General features: G+C 40.8%; 2 protein-coding genes across 4 annotated transcripts; both read right to left on the bottom strand.

Moving 5' to 3' along the window:
• Nucleotides 1-945: 945 nt before the first annotated feature.
• pak4 (p21 protein (Cdc42/Rac)-activated kinase 4) lies at nucleotides 946-12,012 on the bottom strand. Of its 3 annotated transcripts, none has more exons than XM_048264807.1 (10): nucleotides 11,714-12,012; nucleotides 9,493-9,719; nucleotides 8,481-8,701; nucleotides 7,328-7,745; nucleotides 6,572-7,033; nucleotides 4,274-4,407; nucleotides 3,907-4,033; nucleotides 3,512-3,637; nucleotides 2,743-2,877; nucleotides 946-2,556 (listed from the first exon to the last, which is right to left on the bottom strand). In XM_048264807.1, the coding sequence occupies exons 2-10, from the start codon at nucleotides 9,691-9,693 to the stop codon at nucleotides 2,401-2,403; spliced, it is 1,980 nt and encodes a 659-aa protein (XP_048120764.1). In that variant the 5' UTR covers nucleotides 9,694-9,719; nucleotides 11,714-12,012; the 3' UTR covers nucleotides 946-2,400. The 3 variants fall into 3 exon arrangements, with proteins under 3 accessions (XP_048120764.1, XP_048120762.1, XP_048120763.1); XM_048264805.1 differs by having other exon boundaries at nucleotides 7,316-7,745; nucleotides 11,714-12,010; XM_048264806.1 differs by having other exon boundaries at nucleotides 7,316-7,745; nucleotides 9,493-9,714; nucleotides 11,714-12,010.
• Nucleotides 12,013-13,649: 1,637 nt separating this feature from the next.
• On the bottom strand, nucleotides 13,650-20,572 carry sae1 (SUMO1 activating enzyme subunit 1). Its single transcript, XM_048264677.1, has 9 exons — nucleotides 20,315-20,572; nucleotides 19,525-19,636; nucleotides 19,079-19,252; nucleotides 18,724-18,869; nucleotides 18,358-18,457; nucleotides 18,140-18,245; nucleotides 15,928-16,072; nucleotides 15,136-15,205; nucleotides 13,650-14,406 (listed from the first exon to the last, which is right to left on the bottom strand). The coding sequence occupies exons 1-9, from the start codon at nucleotides 20,413-20,415 to the stop codon at nucleotides 14,314-14,316; spliced, it is 1,047 nt and encodes a 348-aa protein (XP_048120634.1). The 5' UTR covers nucleotides 20,416-20,572; the 3' UTR covers nucleotides 13,650-14,313.
• Between the last annotated feature and the right edge of the window lie 307 nt (nucleotides 20,573-20,879).

The raw sequence follows: 20,879 nt of genomic DNA, 5'->3' as shown, positions 1-20,879 counted from the left end.
CCGTCTTGGGAGAGTTGCAAAGGGTGCAAAGGTCTTGGGAGAGCTCGTTGCTTTTACCCATCATGAAATGTTTCTTGTGACACTTTAATGACGTAAAACCTTTTAATAGCCCATCAATGTACTAATCCATCTTATATTCATTTGAACAGATAGGAGAGTTATTATCTAACTACTTATGGATTCCAGCTTGTTCCTTGCCTTTCTTTGCCTTGGTGTACTGCTGGGTCCAGCCTTCTTATTGGTGAACTTGAACCAAAACTACTGGAAAGGAGCACATTGATTTACGTTTCCGAATGACCAAAAACAAGTGTGTATTTTCTTTGGAACTGAGTTAAGAAATGCATTTAAAACCTTAATTACCAAGAAAGATATATGTTTGTTGCACTTATGCGTTAAAGGAGAAATCTGGTGATTTTACACAGACCTCAGTTTCTCAAGGTCATCGAGTAGGCTACTGTTGGTACGACAAAAAAAAAACCCTAAAACAATCTGTTTTACCTAGCTCGAGTTGATGCAGTCAACAGCTAGAGCTTTCAGGCAGCTACGGTGCTACACTGGGGGCATGTTCATGAGCTCCGATGTTCATGCCCCCAAAGTGTAGCGCTCTAGCTGCCTGGCTATTTTAACTGCTTTTTTCTTAATTTGTACTAATAACTTAACTAATCACATTATAGGAGGCATATAAAGGGGTATATAATATTGGCATTGCAATTCTGATCATAAAGAAATGGTATGGCAAAAATGTGTTCTTGTCGGTCTAGTTGATAAGTTAAGACATACATTCGGTTATTGTTGATTGATATTAGCTAAGAAATGCAACAAAAGATAAGAAATGAAATCTTCAATGCCCGAACAAATCTACATGTCAATATCATGACGCAAATTCCTGAAATGCTGCTTATTGCTTATCATTTGGAAACAGCTTTATAAAATAAGACAAAAGCATATTTGTAGTAAAATGTATTGACATTTCAATATCATTTACAAATCAAAGTGGCATTATATTGTCAGCTGAACAACTTCTAACTTTCAATACAATTTTTCCTATATACTGAGACTGGAGTGGAGCTTAACCAACAAAAAAGTGATTCCAGGCACTACAGTTTTCAGATATGCTATATACTTTTGCTCTGTTTATACATAACCGTATATCAGAATGATGAGACCTGACTAGATGCTCCATGTCAGAATTAGCCACATAAATAGTGCAGAACTAAAGAATTTTGTCTTCAGCTTTAACTGATTGCCAAAATCACATTTCTTTTTTTTTCATAGTGTAAGCAGACCAGGCATCAGACAGTATTAAAAAAAATGGGTATGTTAGTGTTCGTACATGTGCATGTTAAAAATCACACGTGCTGGAGCATTTAACCAAGGGCTGTTTACTTGTACCAGCAGCCGACCCTTACTGGCTAAATTCGCACAACTCAATGTATAAAAGCCCTTAGAAAACTAAAACTAGCCTGCTCACCTGCTATACTTCATGTAGTCCGGTATCTTACTCTCCCATTCCGATTTAGCAACTATTTGCCCATACAACCATTTTCGGCATAATTACCTATGTGGTCTCAAAATAGATATCAATCAATAATATAGCCATCTCCTACCAAAGTAACATGCTTCTAAAAGCTGTCATTGACTGAAGAAATAGGGTAAAAGAAAGAAAATAGGGCTCATCAGAACTAAGAAAAAAAAAAAAAGTTGCTGTTTCAAACATACAGGTAGGAATGCAGCTTCTATTCCTCAGCAGTGACTCAATAATCTCATTCACACTCATTAATAGACATCTGTACAAGTTAAAATGTATAATAGAAAAGAAACAATCTGAATCATAAACATCTCCAGTGTTTAACCTTTCTTAGTGTTCATAACGGGTGTTATAAACAGGAGTAGTTACTTTCTTTTTTGTTTAGTGTACGCAAGGAATCTAGGGAAAAAAAGAATAATCATAATTCTTCAGTAGGAATGGCTAGAAATGAGATCAACAACCTTGCATATCTTAATGTCAGTTCCAGTCCAAAGCTTCATAGCATTTTTCACTAGAGATGATTTTCCGCATTGCAGTATTTAAAAGTTTGCTGGAGAACACTACAGAGTTGGCCCCTAAGCAATCCCCAGCTGATCTAGTATGTTAACCCCAAGCGGTTTAAGCAGGGAAACATAAAAAATTTTTAAAAAAAACTAAAAACTGTGCTCAATTTGAAAACCTGTAACAGTCGCTTCTGTTCGCATTAGTGTCCAGTCAAGGTCGACTCATTCATTCAGTTACTCTTCTGTTCTGTTGCCTTCAAAGACGAGTCGGTAGTATTTCATGACACTGCTTTGGACCGATGAGCCGGCCGGGGGTGTTTTTGTGGGAGAGGAGTGCAGTCCCACCCGGCGCTGGCGGGCCTTTGCTCCTCATCTCATGCGGTTCTGCCGCATGAGCGGAACGATGCAGGAAGGCGGACCTGCTTTGCTTAGGAAGGGGTGCTTGAGGAGCTCGTTGGCTGTAGCTCTCTGACCGGGGTCCCTCACCAGCATGCGATCCAAGAAGCCCTTCAGCAGTGGTGACACCTAGTGGTGGGGAGAGCACAGGACATGGAGAGTTTACAAACACAAACTAGACACAGTTAAAAGTTAGTTAGGGGGAAAAGTTAGTCATTATGATTGTGACTTAAATCTGTTGTTTTAAAATTAGAAGAAATAAAATAAAATAAAAATAGACATATGTAAACAGGTGCTGGCTGAGAGGTAGCTTGCCTTATGGAGGTTCTTCAGCTTGGGTGGAAGGTTGTCACGGATCATCTTCATGGCTTTAAGAGGGGGCTCGTTAAAATATGGGGGCTCTCCATCCACCATCTCAATTACCATCACTCCCAGAGACCAGATGTCCACCTGCACAAAGAGTCGGCCATTACATTAATAAACCATCACATTATCATACTCTGATTATATACAATATCAAAACCAAAATGAAGTGCACAAGTTGTTTTAACAAGGCGATCTTGTCAAGTAGAGCCATGGAATCTGCCATTAACCATGATGAAATCATGTCCGTCATGGTAACTTAAAATGGTGTTGGGCGTGGTAATAATACTAATATTAATACTAATAACCATCACCATCATCATCATCAGGGCTCTGGAATCTACCCATTACCATGGCAAAATTAGATTCACACTCACTCACGAACACTCTTGCATATGGCTTGCATAAGGTAGTTATGTGTGATTAACTTCATAATGGGACTATGAAGGACTAGCAAAAGCCATAACCACTCTAAACTCACACATGCACTGACTTCACAGTATATGTGTATAGCGTCTCAGAACTGTGCACCTTTACACCCCTTGCACTACTTATTTTATTTCATGTATGCATGCATTGATTTAATTTCATTTTTTTTTTTGCTTGGAAAAAGGAGTTGCTCTTAATCTCATTGTGCACGTGTAGTGACAATAAAAGGCATTCTATTCTATTCGATTCTAAAGGCGATACTGTTTTTAGAAAAGGCAAAAGGTAGGTGAACCTCAGGTCCATAGGGAAGTCTGGAGATTAGTTCCGGTGCCATCCAGTATGGAGTACCGACTAGAGACTTGCGATGCTGAACCTCTTTTGACACCTGGGCACAGAAGCCAAAGTCTGACAACTTTATCTGCAAGAGGGGAAAAAAAGACCAAGTGAGTGACTTGACAGATAACACAATGCCGCTGAGCAAGCCCACTCTGCAAGCAGGGAGCTAGAATAAGGCCATGTATGCAAGCAAGTGAGCTACACAAGAAACAGTAAACCTTCATATTGCAGATGCAGTAAACTGAGACAGTAGGTTAAATGAGGCTAAGGCCAAGACCACATATCTACAACACAGGCAGGGCTGCATCAGGCTAACTTTGTACAGGAAAGAAAGCGTCGGTGGGACCATACCCTTCCGTCTTGAGTGAGTAGGATGGAGTCACTCTTGATATCTCTGTGAATGACGCCCTGGCTGTGAAGAACAGCAAGTGCTTTTAGCACAGACAGGCACACTGTGGCTATCTGCTCCTCGTTCATCCTGTGACAGGAAGAAGAAAGGGAGTCAAAAGTCATTAGGCTTATCTGGAACACTTTTTTTTTCTTTTTTCTTGACAAGTTGTGGTCTTGCACACCCCAGCAGCTGCTGAGTTGCAGACAGTATTAGATTTTCTTGCATGACTTGGACGGTGGTGCATTATTATTACTGAGGTAATATTGATTATACAAACACAAACAAACACCCTGCACGCCTATGTGCGCCATGTTTACCAAGACTCACCTTGTATGGGTGACAATGTCTGTTAACGCTCCACCTTCGAGGAATTCCATGACCACCCAGAGTTCATCCCCGACCAAATAACTGTTGTACATCTCCACCACATTCTCATGGTGATAATCCCGCATGATCACCACCTGTGAGAGAGAGAGAGATATTTCTAAAATTTCTTAAAGGTACCGTCAGTCATTCTAAGCCATAAACATTTTGTCACATTCAGTGCAGTGTTTCCCACACTGTGATTACTTTCTACATACTATACAGATTGTTTAATATCACACTCACAACAGAAATAAAATATTACATTAAGAAGAAAAACAGAACAAGGAAAATACTGTACTTCCGATTATTTATCCGACAGCACCATATGCAGATATTACTGCTACTATTACAGTAGACCTACTACACACTGTAGTGATGTGTGCCTATGCCTTTATGCTTGCTGATGCCCTCATTCAAATGAGACCCGTTTTCTGAAAACTGTTCTTTTGTCATCTGTCCCAATTCCACATATCTCTACAGTATGTTTGCTGTCCATATCGGCTGTTCCCTCTGCACTAACTGCTCTCCCACAGCAAGTCAGTTGCGGTCCTCCTCCTCTCCAACAGCTCTACCTCTTTCCATCTCTTGCTGCTTCAGCTGTCAGCAGCACTAGTTGAAGCCTGGAGATATTGGAAACAAAGTAGCCTAACTGAATAGCGTGTGTTTAGTAGGGGTGTGACGAGATCTCGCTATACTCCAATGTCACAATATTTCTCGTCAAGGTAAAAATCTGTCTCGTAGAGTAGTATTCAGCTGTAGCCAGCATGACCGATGAGTCTGACAAAGTTAGCATAGAAGATGCCCCAGCCACTTTTACATTTTTTGTGTAGCAGCATTTTGGGTATCTGCTGGAAACAATAATACCACTCAATTACACATTTTCCCCTAAAACACTGTAGCATAACCACTACTTTTTAAGAACGCCTATGCTTCCATGTGCTGCCACTGCGTTTATTTCAGTCTTGCACAGATGACTTCAAAAACATAAAGTTAGCAAGATGTATGGATCTGTGTTGAATCTACTCAGCCTAATACCATCGCACAAATGGTTCTCTATTGAAACTATAGCTTACTTAACCTGTGCAAGTGGCACACACTTGGTGGCTAGCGTGTTACTGTAGGTCTGCACTTCACCAGGAGTTAAGAGAAAAGTAAACAAAACTCTGGAGGGAGTGATGTCACAATCTTAAAGGAGCCAAACCACTTTTAAAGGGTCTAGAGTGGTAGAAATATCAGTATTGGCAAGTAAACAAATGTAATTTCATACTCGGTTTGAAATAAATATTACTAGTTTAAACATTTCAAAATAGAGTACACCTGGATTGTTTAGCGTTCTGTGATTTTCAGTCTATAAAAAGGTATTTCCAGTAATATTTAATTATTGAAGATTTCTTTAAAATAGTCTTGTCTCGTTCTTGTGAACCCAATATCGTATATCGTCTCGCCTTGTGGGCTGAATGTAGTCACACCCCTAGAGTTTAGGTTTTAAACACATACTTTTTCTCCTTGGCACAAGTCCTTCTGAGTCTTGGAAAACATCAGGATTGTGTAAACATTCATGGTCAGAATCAAAAATTAATAGTATCTTATAGTCACACTCGCCCTGCATGAGTAGTCGATATTGACAAGTAGCTGTAACGTTGTAGCGACATCAAACACTGAATGCAACAGTTTTGAACAAATTTGTGCAATGTGGTGATGATGCTAACTGGATTTAATTGTGATTTAGCAAGTCCATTTCTATGTGACAACATTTATGTCACAATTGTCATGTTTTGATTTATGTGCATGCAGAGGAGGGGCGGGTCCATTGCAAGAGAGAGAGAGAGAGAGAGAGAGAGAGAGAGAGAGAGAGAGAGAGAGAGAGAGAGAGAGAGAGAGAGAGAGAGAGAGAGAGAGAGAGAGAGAGACTGTAGAGAGAGAGTACACACTGTGTAAAAATTAAAGCTGGGTATTAAAGGGTTTTATCAAATTGAAATAGTACAACATAGAAAATAATTCTGTGGTGGTCAATGTTGATATTGCGGTGGGCCGCCATAGATAAATCAATGCAGGGGAGAGGCTGCAGTAAACATCACATTGTGCGGTGCTGAATAAAAATATGCCCACCCACTGCTCACCTCTTTACATTACTATAACTTAACAAGACTGCATTTCTCCTTTTGAGGAATGATCATATTAATGTTAGCCTATTGGCTATCTCATGGCAGTACACCACCATAACAAGTTTATAATGTAGTAGTTTGACAAAACACGTACCTCGTTGAAGAGCAGCTCACGTCGTTGCTGTTTGCGCAGGTCCATCTTTTTGACGGCGACCAGTTTCCCAGTGCTTTTGACAGTAGCGATGCAGACGATGCCGGTGGAGCCTTCCCCAATCTTAATGTAGTGGTCCAGGTAGGTGCGCGGGTCTCCGGGGTCCACCACCATCTGCAGTGCCGCGCGGAACTGCTCGTGCGTCACCCGCTGGGGCTCCCGTTGCGGGGAGCGGCCCTGTGCAGGGGGGGCGGTGGGGGCAGGCTGCTGCGGCGCGGGGGGCATGGGCTGGCCGCTGGGAAGGTCAGGGCCCAGGGCTGGATGTGAGGCGTGGTGGTGCTGCTGGGGCTCTCCTCGTGGCCGGCCCTGCACAGCTGGCTTCCCCCCGCTGTTCACAGGTCTGCTGCTGGGATTGGAGGGGCCGTTGTGAGGGGCGGCCTCCTTTGTTCTACCCGGTTTTAGATCCTGCAGCGGACAGTATGCAAAAGAGAATTGTAAAATCAGGCTGCTCTATGTACAGGTCTCTGTAAAATGTAGCTCATATTTGGCTACCAAAAATGATTATTTAAATGACAGAAATATTGTTGATTACAATTGCACTGAAATGTGGTGTTCATGTCATTGTTATGCCATAAACTAGCGTTAGATATTGTCTTGTTTTGATAGTGACACTAAAGTTTGATGTTGCCAAACTATGGCACTGGTTAATTAATAAGGACTCCATTTTTGCTCTAGTATTACAATTACCTGCGAGTGTACCTGGTTACTGGGGACTTTCCAAGCATTGTTGTCCGTGCAGGGGTACGTATTGAAGGGCCGGCCTGTTTGCTGTGCAGACTTTATCACCCCATCGCTGACAGGCAGGTTGGGGGTACGAATGTTTGGCCCCGAGTGTGGCCGCTTGTCCTTGGAGGACTGGGGGCCCGGGTCCCGATCCGTGTAGCTGGATTTGGGCCGCCTGTCGCTGCCGCCCTCCCTCATAACCACCTGGTCCTCTGGGTCACGTTCACTTTGCCTCTCCTTGGTCCGTGCTTTGTCTCTGTGCTGTGGATGCTGGCCCGGGGGTCGCTCCTTGCTTGGCTCCTGACCCCGAGGTTGTGGGTGGGAGCGGCTTTCCTCGTGTGGGCTGCGCGAATGACGACTGTTTGGAGCTGGTTGCTTTTGTGGAGGTCTCGTCCTTAACACAAAAGTAAATAAATAAATACATAAATAAAATCAAAGGGAACAAAGAGCAGCAATATTTGGTTGTTGAATGCGCCAAACTATTCCAGTTAGGATTCTACAGAGGCTTCTGCAGCGTTGGTATGAAAATGCTTCTTAGCTCAGTGTGGCAATTAACGTTTGGGTATTAGTCTTTGGGCATTTGGGTATTACTTTTTACTGCAAATGACTACCCTCTAATTGACTTTGAAATGTTCACCAACCTAGCTTATCACTGGGTAGCATTCTTTAGATAAATGACCAGCAGGCGAAATACTATGTTTACCTACACACTTGACCTACTTCATAAAATACTGCTCAAGTAGACTGCCAAACAGTTTTCTGCTCCGTTACAAAACAAGAGTAGAAGTATTTTAGGCATTGGAACATTTCAGACAAGCCGTAATAGCTGCGGCAATGTGGTCTCTACCCAGCAGTGTGAGTAAGGCCTAAAGTATGGAAATCAGCTAGTGTTCCACTGAATGAGTTGCAGCGAAAAAAAAAAAAACATCATGGGTAGTCTGTCAAGTGTGACCCCCAGATAGCAGCCATCTTTTAAGTAATGGGTCAACTTATCTGTTACAAAGAATATCCACTCTGCTTTTATTGCATCCATATTTCAGGAGTGGAATGACTCCAGTTCAGGACAGTTCCTTCATCACACTCGCCAACACATTCATCCACTCCATGGTTTTCCAGTGGGTATTCTTACCTTTCAGAACCCTCCGTGTGGCCATCGCCATGTGCGTAGTATCGAGGTGGCTGCTCTCCATTCTCTTGATGGCCATGGATTGGGCCCAAGTCCTGGCCAGACTGCATGGCGGGGTTGCTGTACCTCAAGGAGTTGGACCGTATGACCGACATGGTCTCAAACTCGTCCAGCAGCCAGGTGAGGGAGCCGTCCACTCCCATGTTTGTGCCACGCACAATGGTCTGGATGACGGGCAGAAATTGGGTGAGATTTCCCCTTCCTCTAGGAATCAGTAGTCTCCGAGCTAACATGGCACATCTTAGCGCAGAGAAAAATCAACCCGTTCTGTTCTGCTTCTTGTCTGCTGATAGTGTTTCAGTTGACTAGAAAAAGCATGCCAACTATTCCTAGTTTCTTAGACAACACTAGCTGCTTCAAGGCATGTTATTAAATAAATAATGCTGGTACCATTACAGCTGTTGCCATATAGGTTTATATGCTTTATGTCATGGGTGGTCATTTAATTGGGCCTAACAGCAGAGCTACACCAGATGCACAATTGGTCTAACCAATGGCCTAACATTTACGAATGTACATGCCACTATTCACGTCTGGTAATTACAGTGGAAGCTAATTGTTGCAGCATATGCTCCATGAATCGAATGCTTCGGTTACGTGCCTGGTGTATCCTGCTTGTTGTTTAAACAAATAGCCTAATCATCCTACTGGTTACCATATCAAATCATGATACCCAACTTCCTGTCTCTGTATCCATTCCACCACAAATATACACAATTAATCAGGTGCTTCAAGAGAACGGGAAGGACCCAGCAGAGTCTGTATGCAACGCTGAGTAAACATTAAACAAGGCTTCAATACAGTAATAACAACCTAAAAGACTACAGAATACAAACCAAAAGCAAAATGTTGAAACATATGACATGTAAACATGACCTTACATCAATGAACAACAAAAGGGAAGACAGACAGCGGAAGAGACGGAGGACATCAGAGTCACAAAATTCCCCCTAACCTTGCGCGGCTCTACTGTAGTGATGACCGTGGCATCGATGAAGGGTTTGGGCCGCTTAGCCGTGTCCTCAATCAGACTCTGCCACTGACGTGGGAGCCCCACAAACTTCTGCTCGTGCTCATCGAAGTCAGTGTGCACGCGGTGCTCAAAGTTGGAAGGGGCAGAAATTTGGATTCGCTGTTTCTTTTTCTTGGTAAACATGGTGGCATCAGGGCATCACACCTGTACTGGATGGAAGAAGTCATGTGTTGCATTAAATAACATAAATGATGCAACACTGTACCATGTTTAATGCTGTTTTAATTAAATTATTGCCAGTATAATCTAAATTATACTGAACTGAAATTATACTGTTTCAATCATAAAGTCTCATTGGATGCATTTGAAAAGATGAAGCAGGAGAAAAAGAGAAGTGCAAAGACAGACGAAGAACAAAAGAGCGCATACAGGGAAGATACTGTAGATGAAGGTGCTTTAGACAATTGGACCAATACTTGATAAATCACAGCAATTAAGAGTGATATTTTGGGCATTTTTGTATATACCATTTTTGTGTAATTATGTCTCAGTGTGTGTGTGTGTTTTTTTTCCCCTGGTCTAAAAAACAGTGTATATATAGCCATGTCTATGTCTGTTGTGCTTCCAAGAAAATTCTCTCATTCTCAACAAGATATATCCAGACAATGAACTCTCACCCTGCAAGTCCCAAAGTCCTATTTGGCCCTGGGAGACAATTTCAATTCAATTTAATTGCACTTATAGAGCGCCAATACATTACACAAGTCTCATGGCGCTTTACAGAGTGTTAGACAATCAGAGAAAAGAAAAGAAGGCCAATGGGTAACAGGGGCGAGGAAAAACTCCCTAGAATTGGAGATACATATAGGAAGAAACCTCGAGCAGATCCACGACTACCAAACTATCAACCAGTTAACTTGAACCAACACAACGTTCTTGAAATGTTGGATGGACATGGACTCTGAAGCAAGAATCGCCATACTGGAAGTGTTAAATATTGATGCAATGTGTGTTAATGGTTATTGTTATTATTCTGTTACATTTATTTAGTCTATTTCTAGTATTGTATTATTATTTATGGTATATGACTGGTTGTTGCTGTACTGTTTATTGATGTCATTGTAAGTCGTTTTGGACAAAAGCATAAACAGCAGATTTCTTTGACACAGCCTTGCGTTATAAACATCTGAAGTCACAGGATAAACAAGATGGGTAGTCGCTGACAATTAGTTAGTTATGCATAGTTATTAACTAGCAAGCTGTTTTGACAAGACTGACGCAGTTATGATTAGTTAACGTGACGCAGTTATGATAAGTTAACGTTAACTTACGTTACTTGAATGAAACTAATTTGTGCTAGCTAGTTGCCTGTCAGGTTAAACATCAACTCAGAAACTGTAAGTTATGTTGGATATCAAACGTTGCTGGAAAACAACACCAGAGACATTACTGTAAATATGTGTCAACCGACGGATTACGTTAAATATTACACCGATAATATTAATATAACGTGTATAACGTTAGTTGATTTTCATTTCCCTTACGTTAATGTTGGCAAGCCTGCTAACCACGTCCAACCACAAAGACCTTGTTAGCACCTAACTATGCTAACTGGACCTCAACTTTTGACTGAGGTAGGTAGGTAGAGCTAGCTAGCTGATATTAGCAAACCAGATTAACTTATTCCTAGGCAGAGCTCTAATTTAACTCGGCATGACAACTTGTGAAATAGCTAAGAGATTAGTACATTAACATCACAACAACAACAACAACTAGTTCTTGAGGGATTGACACTGGCCGTGCCCTCTGCTACATGTTAACGTTACGTTACGTTACAACAATTTAAAACTTAGCTGGCTAGCTACTTAGCTAAGTGCTTAACTTCTTTCAGACTACTTTAATGCGACATCTAGTTGAAAACTCGGCACAAGTTGTTAAAAAAGGCTGATACCATGGAGTTCGCTAAAACACCATACATTTGTGTCTGCTGAGTAGACATTAACAGATGGTTAATTTGCCGAACGTCACAAGATAGATGACTTAGCCAGCTATATTAGCTAGCTGTGCCAGTTAAATTGGTCGTTGCTATGCTAGCTAAGTTTCAATCCACCTCAGTCCACACAAATACCCGTAACGTTAAGATACTGAATGAGTTGTTGTCCTACTCGTGCCATCACTTTAACCATCACTTTACTGGTCCTACCTTTAAATTTTATTTGGTCATTCGCCGATATGTCCGTTTTCCCGAACTCTTGTAAGTTTCTTCCTTACAGAGAGAATGATAAAAGCCTGGTTACCGTAACTTCATTTACATTAGCTAGCCACCTCTCATCCGTATGTTTTTTCACTTTTCACCGCCATATTAAAGGAGACTGTCGGAGTTGTGGGAGCAGTTTCAGACATCCGGGAAACTTTTTGAACTCCAAAAAACACCCCTGTCCACTCTCGTGACCCCCATGAGCGCGTGCACGCTCTGTGAACTTGTGAAGTCGAGGGTTCAACTACTAGACAAATCACAATCAATTAAAAATCATGTTTAGTCTCTGATGACTATGGAAATATCTTACAAAACAATAGAATATTTATAACAAATGACCTGTGGTTTACAGGGTAAAACAAAAAATAACAATGGTAATAATAATGTTGATGATTTAATTGAGTATAGTGCAAAGACAACATATCAATTGTTGAAACAGAAAAAAACAATATTTGTCTTTTGGAAAATATATGTTCATTTCGAATGTAGGCCTGCAACACCTCAGAAAAGCCAGGTGCATATTTACCACTATGTTGCTTCACATCTGTGAACAAGTCTGTAAATGTTTGGGAACTGAGACCAGTTGCGGGAGTTTTGTGAGTGAAATACCCTGATTTAGGATTTAAGATGCTCAACAGTCTGGGGTCTTCTTAATCGTGTTTTTCATTCTGATGGACTCAATGTGACAATGCTGGACTGCAGGCAGCCCATTATAGCACCTCTTCTCCTGTGGAGCCATACTGGTGAAATATGTGCAGAATGCATATTGGCATTGTTTACCTTATATTCAAGGTCTTCCCTTGATGTCTGGATGGTAGTATATGATTATCATTACCTGTATAATATATATTACTCAGCATAAATTGTGCCTTTCCTAATGTGCAAGCTGCCCATGCCATAGGCCAGTGGTTCTTATACTTTTTGTCTGGCGACTCCCAAGAAACATGGGCCAAGTCTTACAACCCTCTTCTCTATAACAAGTGGAATTGAAATGCAAATCATTTTGCAACCCCTCCAATATTTTTGGCGACCCCCAGTTTAAAAACCACTGCCATAGGGCACTAAGGCACTCCTGTACCATCACAATTGGGTGCTCCCTCTCCTCTTTAGCCTGGAGGATGCAGTCCATAACTTCCAAAAATAATTACACATCTTGATGAGTCTAACGACAGGACGATTTTCCACTTTACCTCAGTCAATCTCAAATGAGCTTTGGCCCAGATAAGACATTTCTGACTTATGTCTAAAACATATTGACATTTCTGTATTAAGTTTATTTTTGCATGGTAGATGTCTTGATCGGCATTTTAAGCCCTGCAGATCCCAGTCACCCAATATTGTTTCGCAGCCCTGTCCCTTGTTTATTCAAAAATTTCTCTGGATTCTCTAAACATTTTGATGATATTATAAACTATAGATGATGAAATCCCCAAATACTTCACAATTTCCTATTTCCGGAGCATTTTTCATATATTGTCACATTATTTGCCCACACAGGTTTTCCTAGAGTGATGAATACCTGAGATGAATACCATCTCTACTTCTGAGAGACTCTGCCTCTCTGGGATGCTCTTTTTATACACAAACATGGTGCCAGTTAACCTAATGAGTTGTGAAATGTTCCTCCTTGTCTTCTTTAGGAATACAATGTAAACTGTATGAATAAAGAATAGCACTCACAGTTCTTTTTTGAAGATTTTTAATTGCCCCATGGACGTTTCGTGCAAGACTCGCCATAATCACGCTGAAGAAGAGGGTCTTGCCCAAAACATCCATGGCGCGATTAAAAAAATTAAAAAAGAACTCTGAGTGCCATCCTTTATTCATAAAGTTTACATTGATGCTCAGGAGGATTCAGTACCCAGTTGAACTTACACTAAGGTGTTGAGCGCTTTGTCCGTTTTATTTTCTTTAGGATTACACCCATTTGCCTTTTGTTGCTCCCGACTCAACTCAACCCAAACCACACTAATACTTTACTGTACATGGTGTTGGCTCAATCCATAGCTCAAATAACTCAACATGAGGTCAACATTAGGGAACAGACAGGTCAGGTCATTTCTACATTATTAGACATTAATGTGCATATACAGTATACGCATCACTTCTTGCTAACATTACATTTTACAGTATGGACATTCCGTATGGTTAAAAAAAGGAGACGTAGGTTCACATTTTTGTAACCAAATCCTGTATTTCTAGAATGGCAAAGAGCACATGTTCAAAATGTGTAACTGAGCAGAGGAAAATGGAAAACACATAAAAAACTTGTAGAAATGGAAAAGTCATACAGCATGGCTTACTTTGTATACATGGGAGCATCATCAAACATAGACAAGTACATTACATTGTTTTGTATTGGTGTTGTTTAACTATATGTACAGTAGGATTTCTCTTTATCAAAGTAAAGACATACGAGGGAAAGTGTTATACAGAAAAGATGACAAATGACAATATCACTGATTCTGGCCTGCTGAGAGTACAATAGGTTTCGCGAGGGCCCCTTGGGAAAGCATGCCACCTTCCAAACCGTCTCATGGGTTACGTCACTCCCTACCAAAATAGTCCACCACACCACTTCCATTGACACCATCAAAGAAAAAGAAGTTCCGATGTGGAGCGTCTCTTTGGGACAGGGCCTGTAGATATACACAACACATACTTGTAAGCATTGATTAACATTGAAAGACTCTGTCTATTTGTCTTTACATCAGTAGTATTGGTCAACTACCTGTAAACATGAATAAACAACTGAATAAAAGTCATGTGGGAAAAATGACAGCTGCAGACATGAAATGTATGATTACTTTATATCACTAAAAATAAAAAAAATATGTATATTCTGCCAGACTCTGCAATCTAGGTTAAATTGTCATACTATAGTATATTGTAATCATATTATAGTCATATTTAGATTGTCATAAAATGCCTTGGGATTGAACATAATGAGGTAACTAATGATATATCTTACCATGCTAAATAAACAGCGCACTCCAATATAACTATATATGTCTTCTTTTTTGCTTCAGCACTTTTATTAGATGTCAAAATCATGTTTTTAACTCAAAAAGACAATTAAACTGAAATAAAATAGACTAAGGCCACAAAGAGCCTAGTTTTATGTCAATAGATAGACATATCACTGTTGTGGAGGCTCTCATATTGCTCAAGTGGGGGCAACAGAAAGTTCAGGTTCATCCATCCACTCATATTAGTTAAGAATTTCACATATCTTCCATAAGTAGCTCTCTACGGAGCATGTCACAGTGGGCCACCCTCACCATCTTAGAGAAGTGCGTATTTGTTGATAATGGTGGTCTGCCAATAAAAGGTACCCAAGAAAAACCAAACATCAAACAATAAATCACCTTAACAACTTCTTGGCCGAGCACTCCACCAACCACAGCACATACCGGCGCCATCTCGGAGAAGCAGTAACTGTGCCAAAAAACATGAACATGAGCTGACAGAAGAACACGCCATCCAAAATGCATTGCAACACCTGCATTGGTCGGGTATTATACTGCTTTCCAGTAGTCTCGTAAATCATCGTACACCTACCCGTACAACATGTACGAATAAAGTGACTTTAGGAACGCCTTTCTCTCGAGCCACGAGGGGCATTAGCAGGAGGCTAGTCATTGTTATTGTTTTGTGCTACATGTAGCCTCTAGCCAAACGGCTTGAAAACAAATTGTTACATTGTATTGCAGGCACAGCAAGACCGTGCAATGCATGAATTGGTGACCGGATTGAAGCAGCAATGTAATCTAGTGTGTAAGAGCATTACATCAACATTAACATGACCAACACAGTACATATGCAAAAAAAAAATACATGTCATCTCATCTCAACTATGGGTGCAGCCATGTTTGTTGTAAGGTTGTACGTCCACCTCGGGGTACCCTCAAGTACTCCGAGGTAAAGTGGGCGTGCCTGCCCAAAATGCCGCAAGAAAGCTGGGTAATTTACACTTTCCAAATCGGGCGGCGGATTTACGAGACAACCAGAAAGCATCATTATTCCTGCTTGTTACTCATCAACCAAGCCAATATAATTCAACACCCACAGTTCTAGAAATCATCCCCTGTTCTCTCAGATTTATCTTTCATTATAACTAAAAGAGATCCATCGAAATCTGAGAGTAGTATGATGTTCACCTGGTGAAGTCCTGTGGTAGGAGGTCACCCTGGAGACCCTTGGACTGTAGCACGTCCTCACACAACTGCAATAGCCGCTCAGAGTCCTCTGTGAACTTAGCAGGCTGGGGGTCGCGGCCCTTATCCGAACGAAACTTCAACAGCACTGTGAACAGCGTAAAGAGAGAGGATGAGGACATATTTGCAGAGGCAAAGAGCAGAGAACTTTTTCTAGAGCAATTTCTTATTTACTGTCTGAAACTATGAATGCATGATATAATCAGATAACACTTAAGAACTGTATGATCAGCACCTATTTCTGCAGATATTCCTGGCAGATACAGATAGAGCAGTAGATTACAATATGCACAACTTAGTTATTAGGCTTTCAGAGGAATCATATATGTTCAAACAGGATGAGACCAACTCTTGTTTTTAAAAATGTCTGTCTTTACACCTACATGAAGTTGAAATGATTTTCTTATTTTTCATGAGTGAATGTCTACATTTCTTTAATTATACATTTAGAGTACCATGAAAGGAAGTGTGTTAGATATCTGCAACAACTAGGCCATCACAATAATTCCAATAGTCTAATTATAGTGTAGGAGGGACACATCAAAAAGATGTGTCAGGGGTCAGTTTCCAAAATAAATAATTATTTTACATTGTCTTGGTACAGATTTCAGTGGTAGTTAATAATTATGAATAGCTATAAAGATAGGAAAGACATTCATACACAAGCATTTCACTTTTACATGCAGCTTATTTAGCATCTCACTTTAACATGCAACTTCATAAAACCTTTCCAATAAGACAATTTCATTCTTGAGCATCTCCAATAATTAAATCTGAGGCATACCTGGTTTTAGGTAAAGAATCTACAGTGCCTGGGAGGCCTACATATCATGTCCTTTTCAGTATTAATGGCATCAATGTATTTGTACACTTCATGCTCATAAAATGCAACAGAAATTCCTCCAAGCAGGAAATGCAGAGAATTACAGGTGAATGACTCTTCTCAGTACCAATGCTAAAGGGAAGGTAAACAAACCAGATAACCCAAGGCCAAAAACCCACATAGTTGTACTTCCTCTAAAGACTGCCATTGTGACAGAGCAGCGGGGAGTGGCTGACAGCCTTGGGGTGGCAAACAAGGCCTCACTATTAGGCCAGGCTAGTGCATGCGGGCAAGCTAGTGCATGCCAAGGCCAGCTGCCTTTTCATTGTCAATTCTGGGGATTGATCGCGATCGACTGAGCGTAACTGCCGAATCCACAGTTGCTGATCTTATTCGTGGCCAAATTTGCCAACACCCTTCCATACACACACGCAAACACCTACCCACACGCAAAAGAAAATAACTCAATTTTCTTTCAAATAAGTTGAAACTGACTAAAGTAACTGGCAATCATCATTGTTTTTTCCATATAAAATGCAAATCAGATTTTGCTTTTGACTTTTCATTAAACAGAATAATGCCATGGACAAAAATTATGGTATCCTTTACCTAATAGTGTTGCAAAATGTCTAATAGTGAGGCAATCACTGGCACTGCCAACAAACGCTTAGCTTGGAATGAGACTTCTACAACCTGCGGTATTTTTAGCCACTTTGCCCACGCAAACTGCTCCAACTGACAAATTTGAACTCTTTCCAGAGATGTTTCAAAGGATACAGGTCTGAACTCATAGAGGGACACTACAGTCCACTACTTGTTCCTTAACCATTCTTGGGTACTTTTAGCTGTGTGTTTTGGTTATCCTGTTAGAGGAATAGAGAGAGAGAGGTCTGCACACTGTATGTGAACTCCAAAAATATACTTTATTTATCTAAAAAGGCAACGTTTCGATCTCACATGATCAGGCAAATGAGACAGGAAAGAGGCGGCCAAGAGATATCCTGTTGGAGGACCCCTGACCTGCGACCAAGACTGAGATGTCTGACATGGAGCTATGTGTTTTGCTCCCAGATGCCTTCTAGCCTTGATATTTCATTGTGCCCTGCAAAGACTCAAGGCATCCTGGGCCAGATGCACTAAAAAAACATAACCAACACCTCCATTTTTTGTCTGTGAACATAGAGCTGATGTAATGCCAAAAAGCTCCAGTTTCATCTCATCAGCCCTAAAAGAAATGTATTTTAGAGAGGGATTGCGACTGGATAATATGCATTTTAGCCAATACCAGTTTTGTTGTCTTACTGTGGCTTGGATTGGACTGCATAGACTTACCTTGCAGGAGGAAGTAGTCCTTTGGCGTGCGCTTGATGCTCTTTTTAGCTTTATCACTTGTCCAATCAACTTCAAAAGCCTCTTTCAAGGAGCAGAAACTAGCCGTCTTGTTGAGAGTGGGACAGAAAACGAGGGAAGTGAAAATGCATTAAACATTGGAGTTCAGAAATGCATTAAGGGAGTTCTATTCTGTTAGTTCAGCCTAAAGAGATGCCAACCTTTTTAACCATGGTGGTCTCGTTGGGGTCAACCTTCGCTTTCTTTGCTTCAGGTCCATCTGAGGCTTCCTCTGTGATTTTCCGCACTTTGGGCTTTTCTCTATGAGTCAACACAGAAAGGTGAAAACATAAGATGCCACAGAAGTATATAAAACCTTGAACTCAAGGTTTATAAAACAATACATATCAGAAGTAAGGCACTCAACCACAAAAAGAGAAATAACTAGGAGTGTCACTTAAGGAATATACAAGTAGCCATATGTATTTCACCAACATAGCATAAATACATGCAATTAAATACATAAAAGCATAAATAACAATGAACAGAACCAGTGGATGTAATTATGACAGTTGACATATACTTACTCAACATAATGATGTTCTTTGCCCAAATTTGAAAACATATAGCCATGATAACCGAAGACATCTCCACAGAAAATCTTTATGTTCTTCTGGGAACAGAGTTGGTCCACCCGCATCATGAGCTTCCATGAGCATCGTGTTAAACAAACCTGTGTGTTCAACATAATTAGGCTTACATCAATGTGCATTTAATCTTTGGTTCTGACATGCTCAAGAACACAAGACCCCACCTCCAGAATTTACTTAACCAACTCATACTGTTGGCTCGTACACCTTTTCATTCAAACCTGCCAAACTGTGTCTATGTAACATGAAAAACTAAATAAGTGATGACATGTCAATGATGTAATTTACTCACTGCATCAAACTGCAGGAAGAACTCGTCGGGTTTGGACTCCACATTTTGTGTGTCTGCTTTGACTTCCACCATGGGGTTGAGCGCCTGGGCCCGCTCCAGAGACGCTTGAGCTCGGTTCTGGCCACGTGCGGACACTGGTATCAGGAACTGGGCCTGGCAACACTCCTCGTTCACCTGTGCATAGGAGAGTACGGGTCAATTCTGTCACATAATTCAAACCAAATAGTCAAAACAGTCAAAACATAACAATAAAGAACACAATAACTTTATGAAATACGTTATGTTTGACATTTCGAATGGAATCAGAATTGATATTATTTGCAATATAATATGTCACTCAGTATTGAATAATGTATACTGGGTCAATAATCCAGAAAGCACAGCTTTCCTTTTTATCACCACAATCTGATTAAAGGGTTACTTGATTTATTTGACTCATAATGTACCTGTTCATGGTCCAGTAAGGTTAAACCTTTAACCCCAGCCAGAATTAGATTCTTTGCCACTTCAGCACCCAAACCCCCAAGTCCAACCAGGAGCACATGAGATCCTCGCAGTCTAGGGAAAAATGGTGCCATGTGTCAAAACAAGCTATCTTGAGAATGGACTGAGCAAAATGCTGCACTGTACAAAATGAATTCCTCTTGTGAACTCTACTCTCTGATCTCAGCACTGAGGAATCTGGGATGGATGGTAGGCCTACAAATGAAGTGCAACAATACTAAACCACAATCGGTGGGACACTGCTATGATGAGAGCATGTAGTAGTGTGTATTATGTAGTTATTTTTTCAACACAAGTCAAGTTGGGACATTGTTAAGATGAGGTTTACATGCATCTTGTTGGTTTGTGTGAGGTGTTGTATACATTTGTTTACATGTTCCAGGGCCAATAGCGTTTTAAAATGCAATAAAAAGCATGCAAGATACAAACATGTCTGCAATAGACGTAGAAGATAGATATTCTACTTCTGGCTTGCCGTCAGAAAGCAATCGCCATAAAACTAAGTATTAGAAAGTTACTGAGATACGCTATAATAAAAGATAGGCTCAGTCTGGCAAACTATAGTCTAACTAATGTACGCCTTCGAGCCCGCCTAAAACTGATGAACTGTCTATCTCGATTACTTTGAGTGATGCGTTGTGACTTTGGCGTAACAGGCTAACAATATAGAGAAGCATGTTAGTTGTTCACTATCTTTTACTGTCAATGGTTGATCAGAGATTCAGCTCAGACCTCTTTTGTGCATCCAGTCCCCACAAACGGATCTGACGGTCATACTGAGCAGCTTCCTCTTCGCTGATAATGGTGTCTTCTTTCTCAATCATATCGATCATTTTAAATTAAGGAATATCAATGTAAAAAACCTACAAGTTGCAGAAAGAACACTTTTTTTCTTTTGGATGAAAGTCCCGCTTTGTGCGATTCGAAAAGGCGCACAATGATGATCGCAGCTTCCGATAATTCTTGTTCTATTGTTCTTTTTTCACACCGAAAATTAGCAGTGTGGCCCCATCATCGCCCCTCACTGGACTGGAGACTTGTTGAACCTGATGTCAGCCACTCGCAGTCCATCTAAATTCACCGCGTCAGTGTAGACAAATGATCAGAGAGAACTAATACAATTTGTCTGTATTGTTGCTTGTGTTCAGCATATATTGGCAAAGATAAATTATATGTGAGCTCTGCTGCACCAGAACCGTATGCCTTATCCTACAACCTATTCCTAGCCTATAGATGGCAGGATACAACATCGCTGCTGATCTCCAGAAGAAGAGGACGGAGTAGAAAAATAATTTCT

Source organism: Alosa alosa, chromosome 15 (assembly GCF_017589495.1).
Source record: "Alosa alosa isolate M-15738 ecotype Scorff River chromosome 15, AALO_Geno_1.1, whole genome shotgun sequence".
Taxonomy (NCBI): domain Eukaryota; kingdom Metazoa; phylum Chordata; class Actinopteri; order Clupeiformes; family Clupeidae; genus Alosa; species Alosa alosa.
This window is presented reverse-complemented; position numbering and strand designations above follow the sequence as displayed.

Coding starts and splice junctions, on each gene's coding strand:
- pak4 (XM_048264805.1), bottom strand. CDS start 9,693: ATGTTTACCAAGAAAAAGAAACAGCGAATCCAAATTTCTGCCCCTTCC. Junction 8,702..9,492: donor CTACAGTAGAGCCGCGCAAG/GTTAGGGGGAAT, acceptor CCCGTCATCCAG/ACCATTGTGCGTGGCACAAA. Junction 2,557..2,742: donor AGCTGAAGAACCTCCATAAG/GCAAGCTACCTC, acceptor CCCCACCACTAG/GTGTCACCACTGCTGAAGGG.
- sae1 (XM_048264677.1), bottom strand. CDS start 20,415: ATGATCGATATGATTGAGAAAGAAGACACCATTATCAGCGAAGAGGAA. Junction 19,253..19,524: donor CCTTACTGGACCATGAACAG/GTACATTATGAG, acceptor TCCTATGCACAG/GTGAACGAGGAGTGTTGCCA. Junction 15,206..15,927: donor CTACCACAGGACTTCACCAG/GTGAACATCATA, acceptor TTTTTGGCACAG/TTACTGCTTCTCCGAGATGG.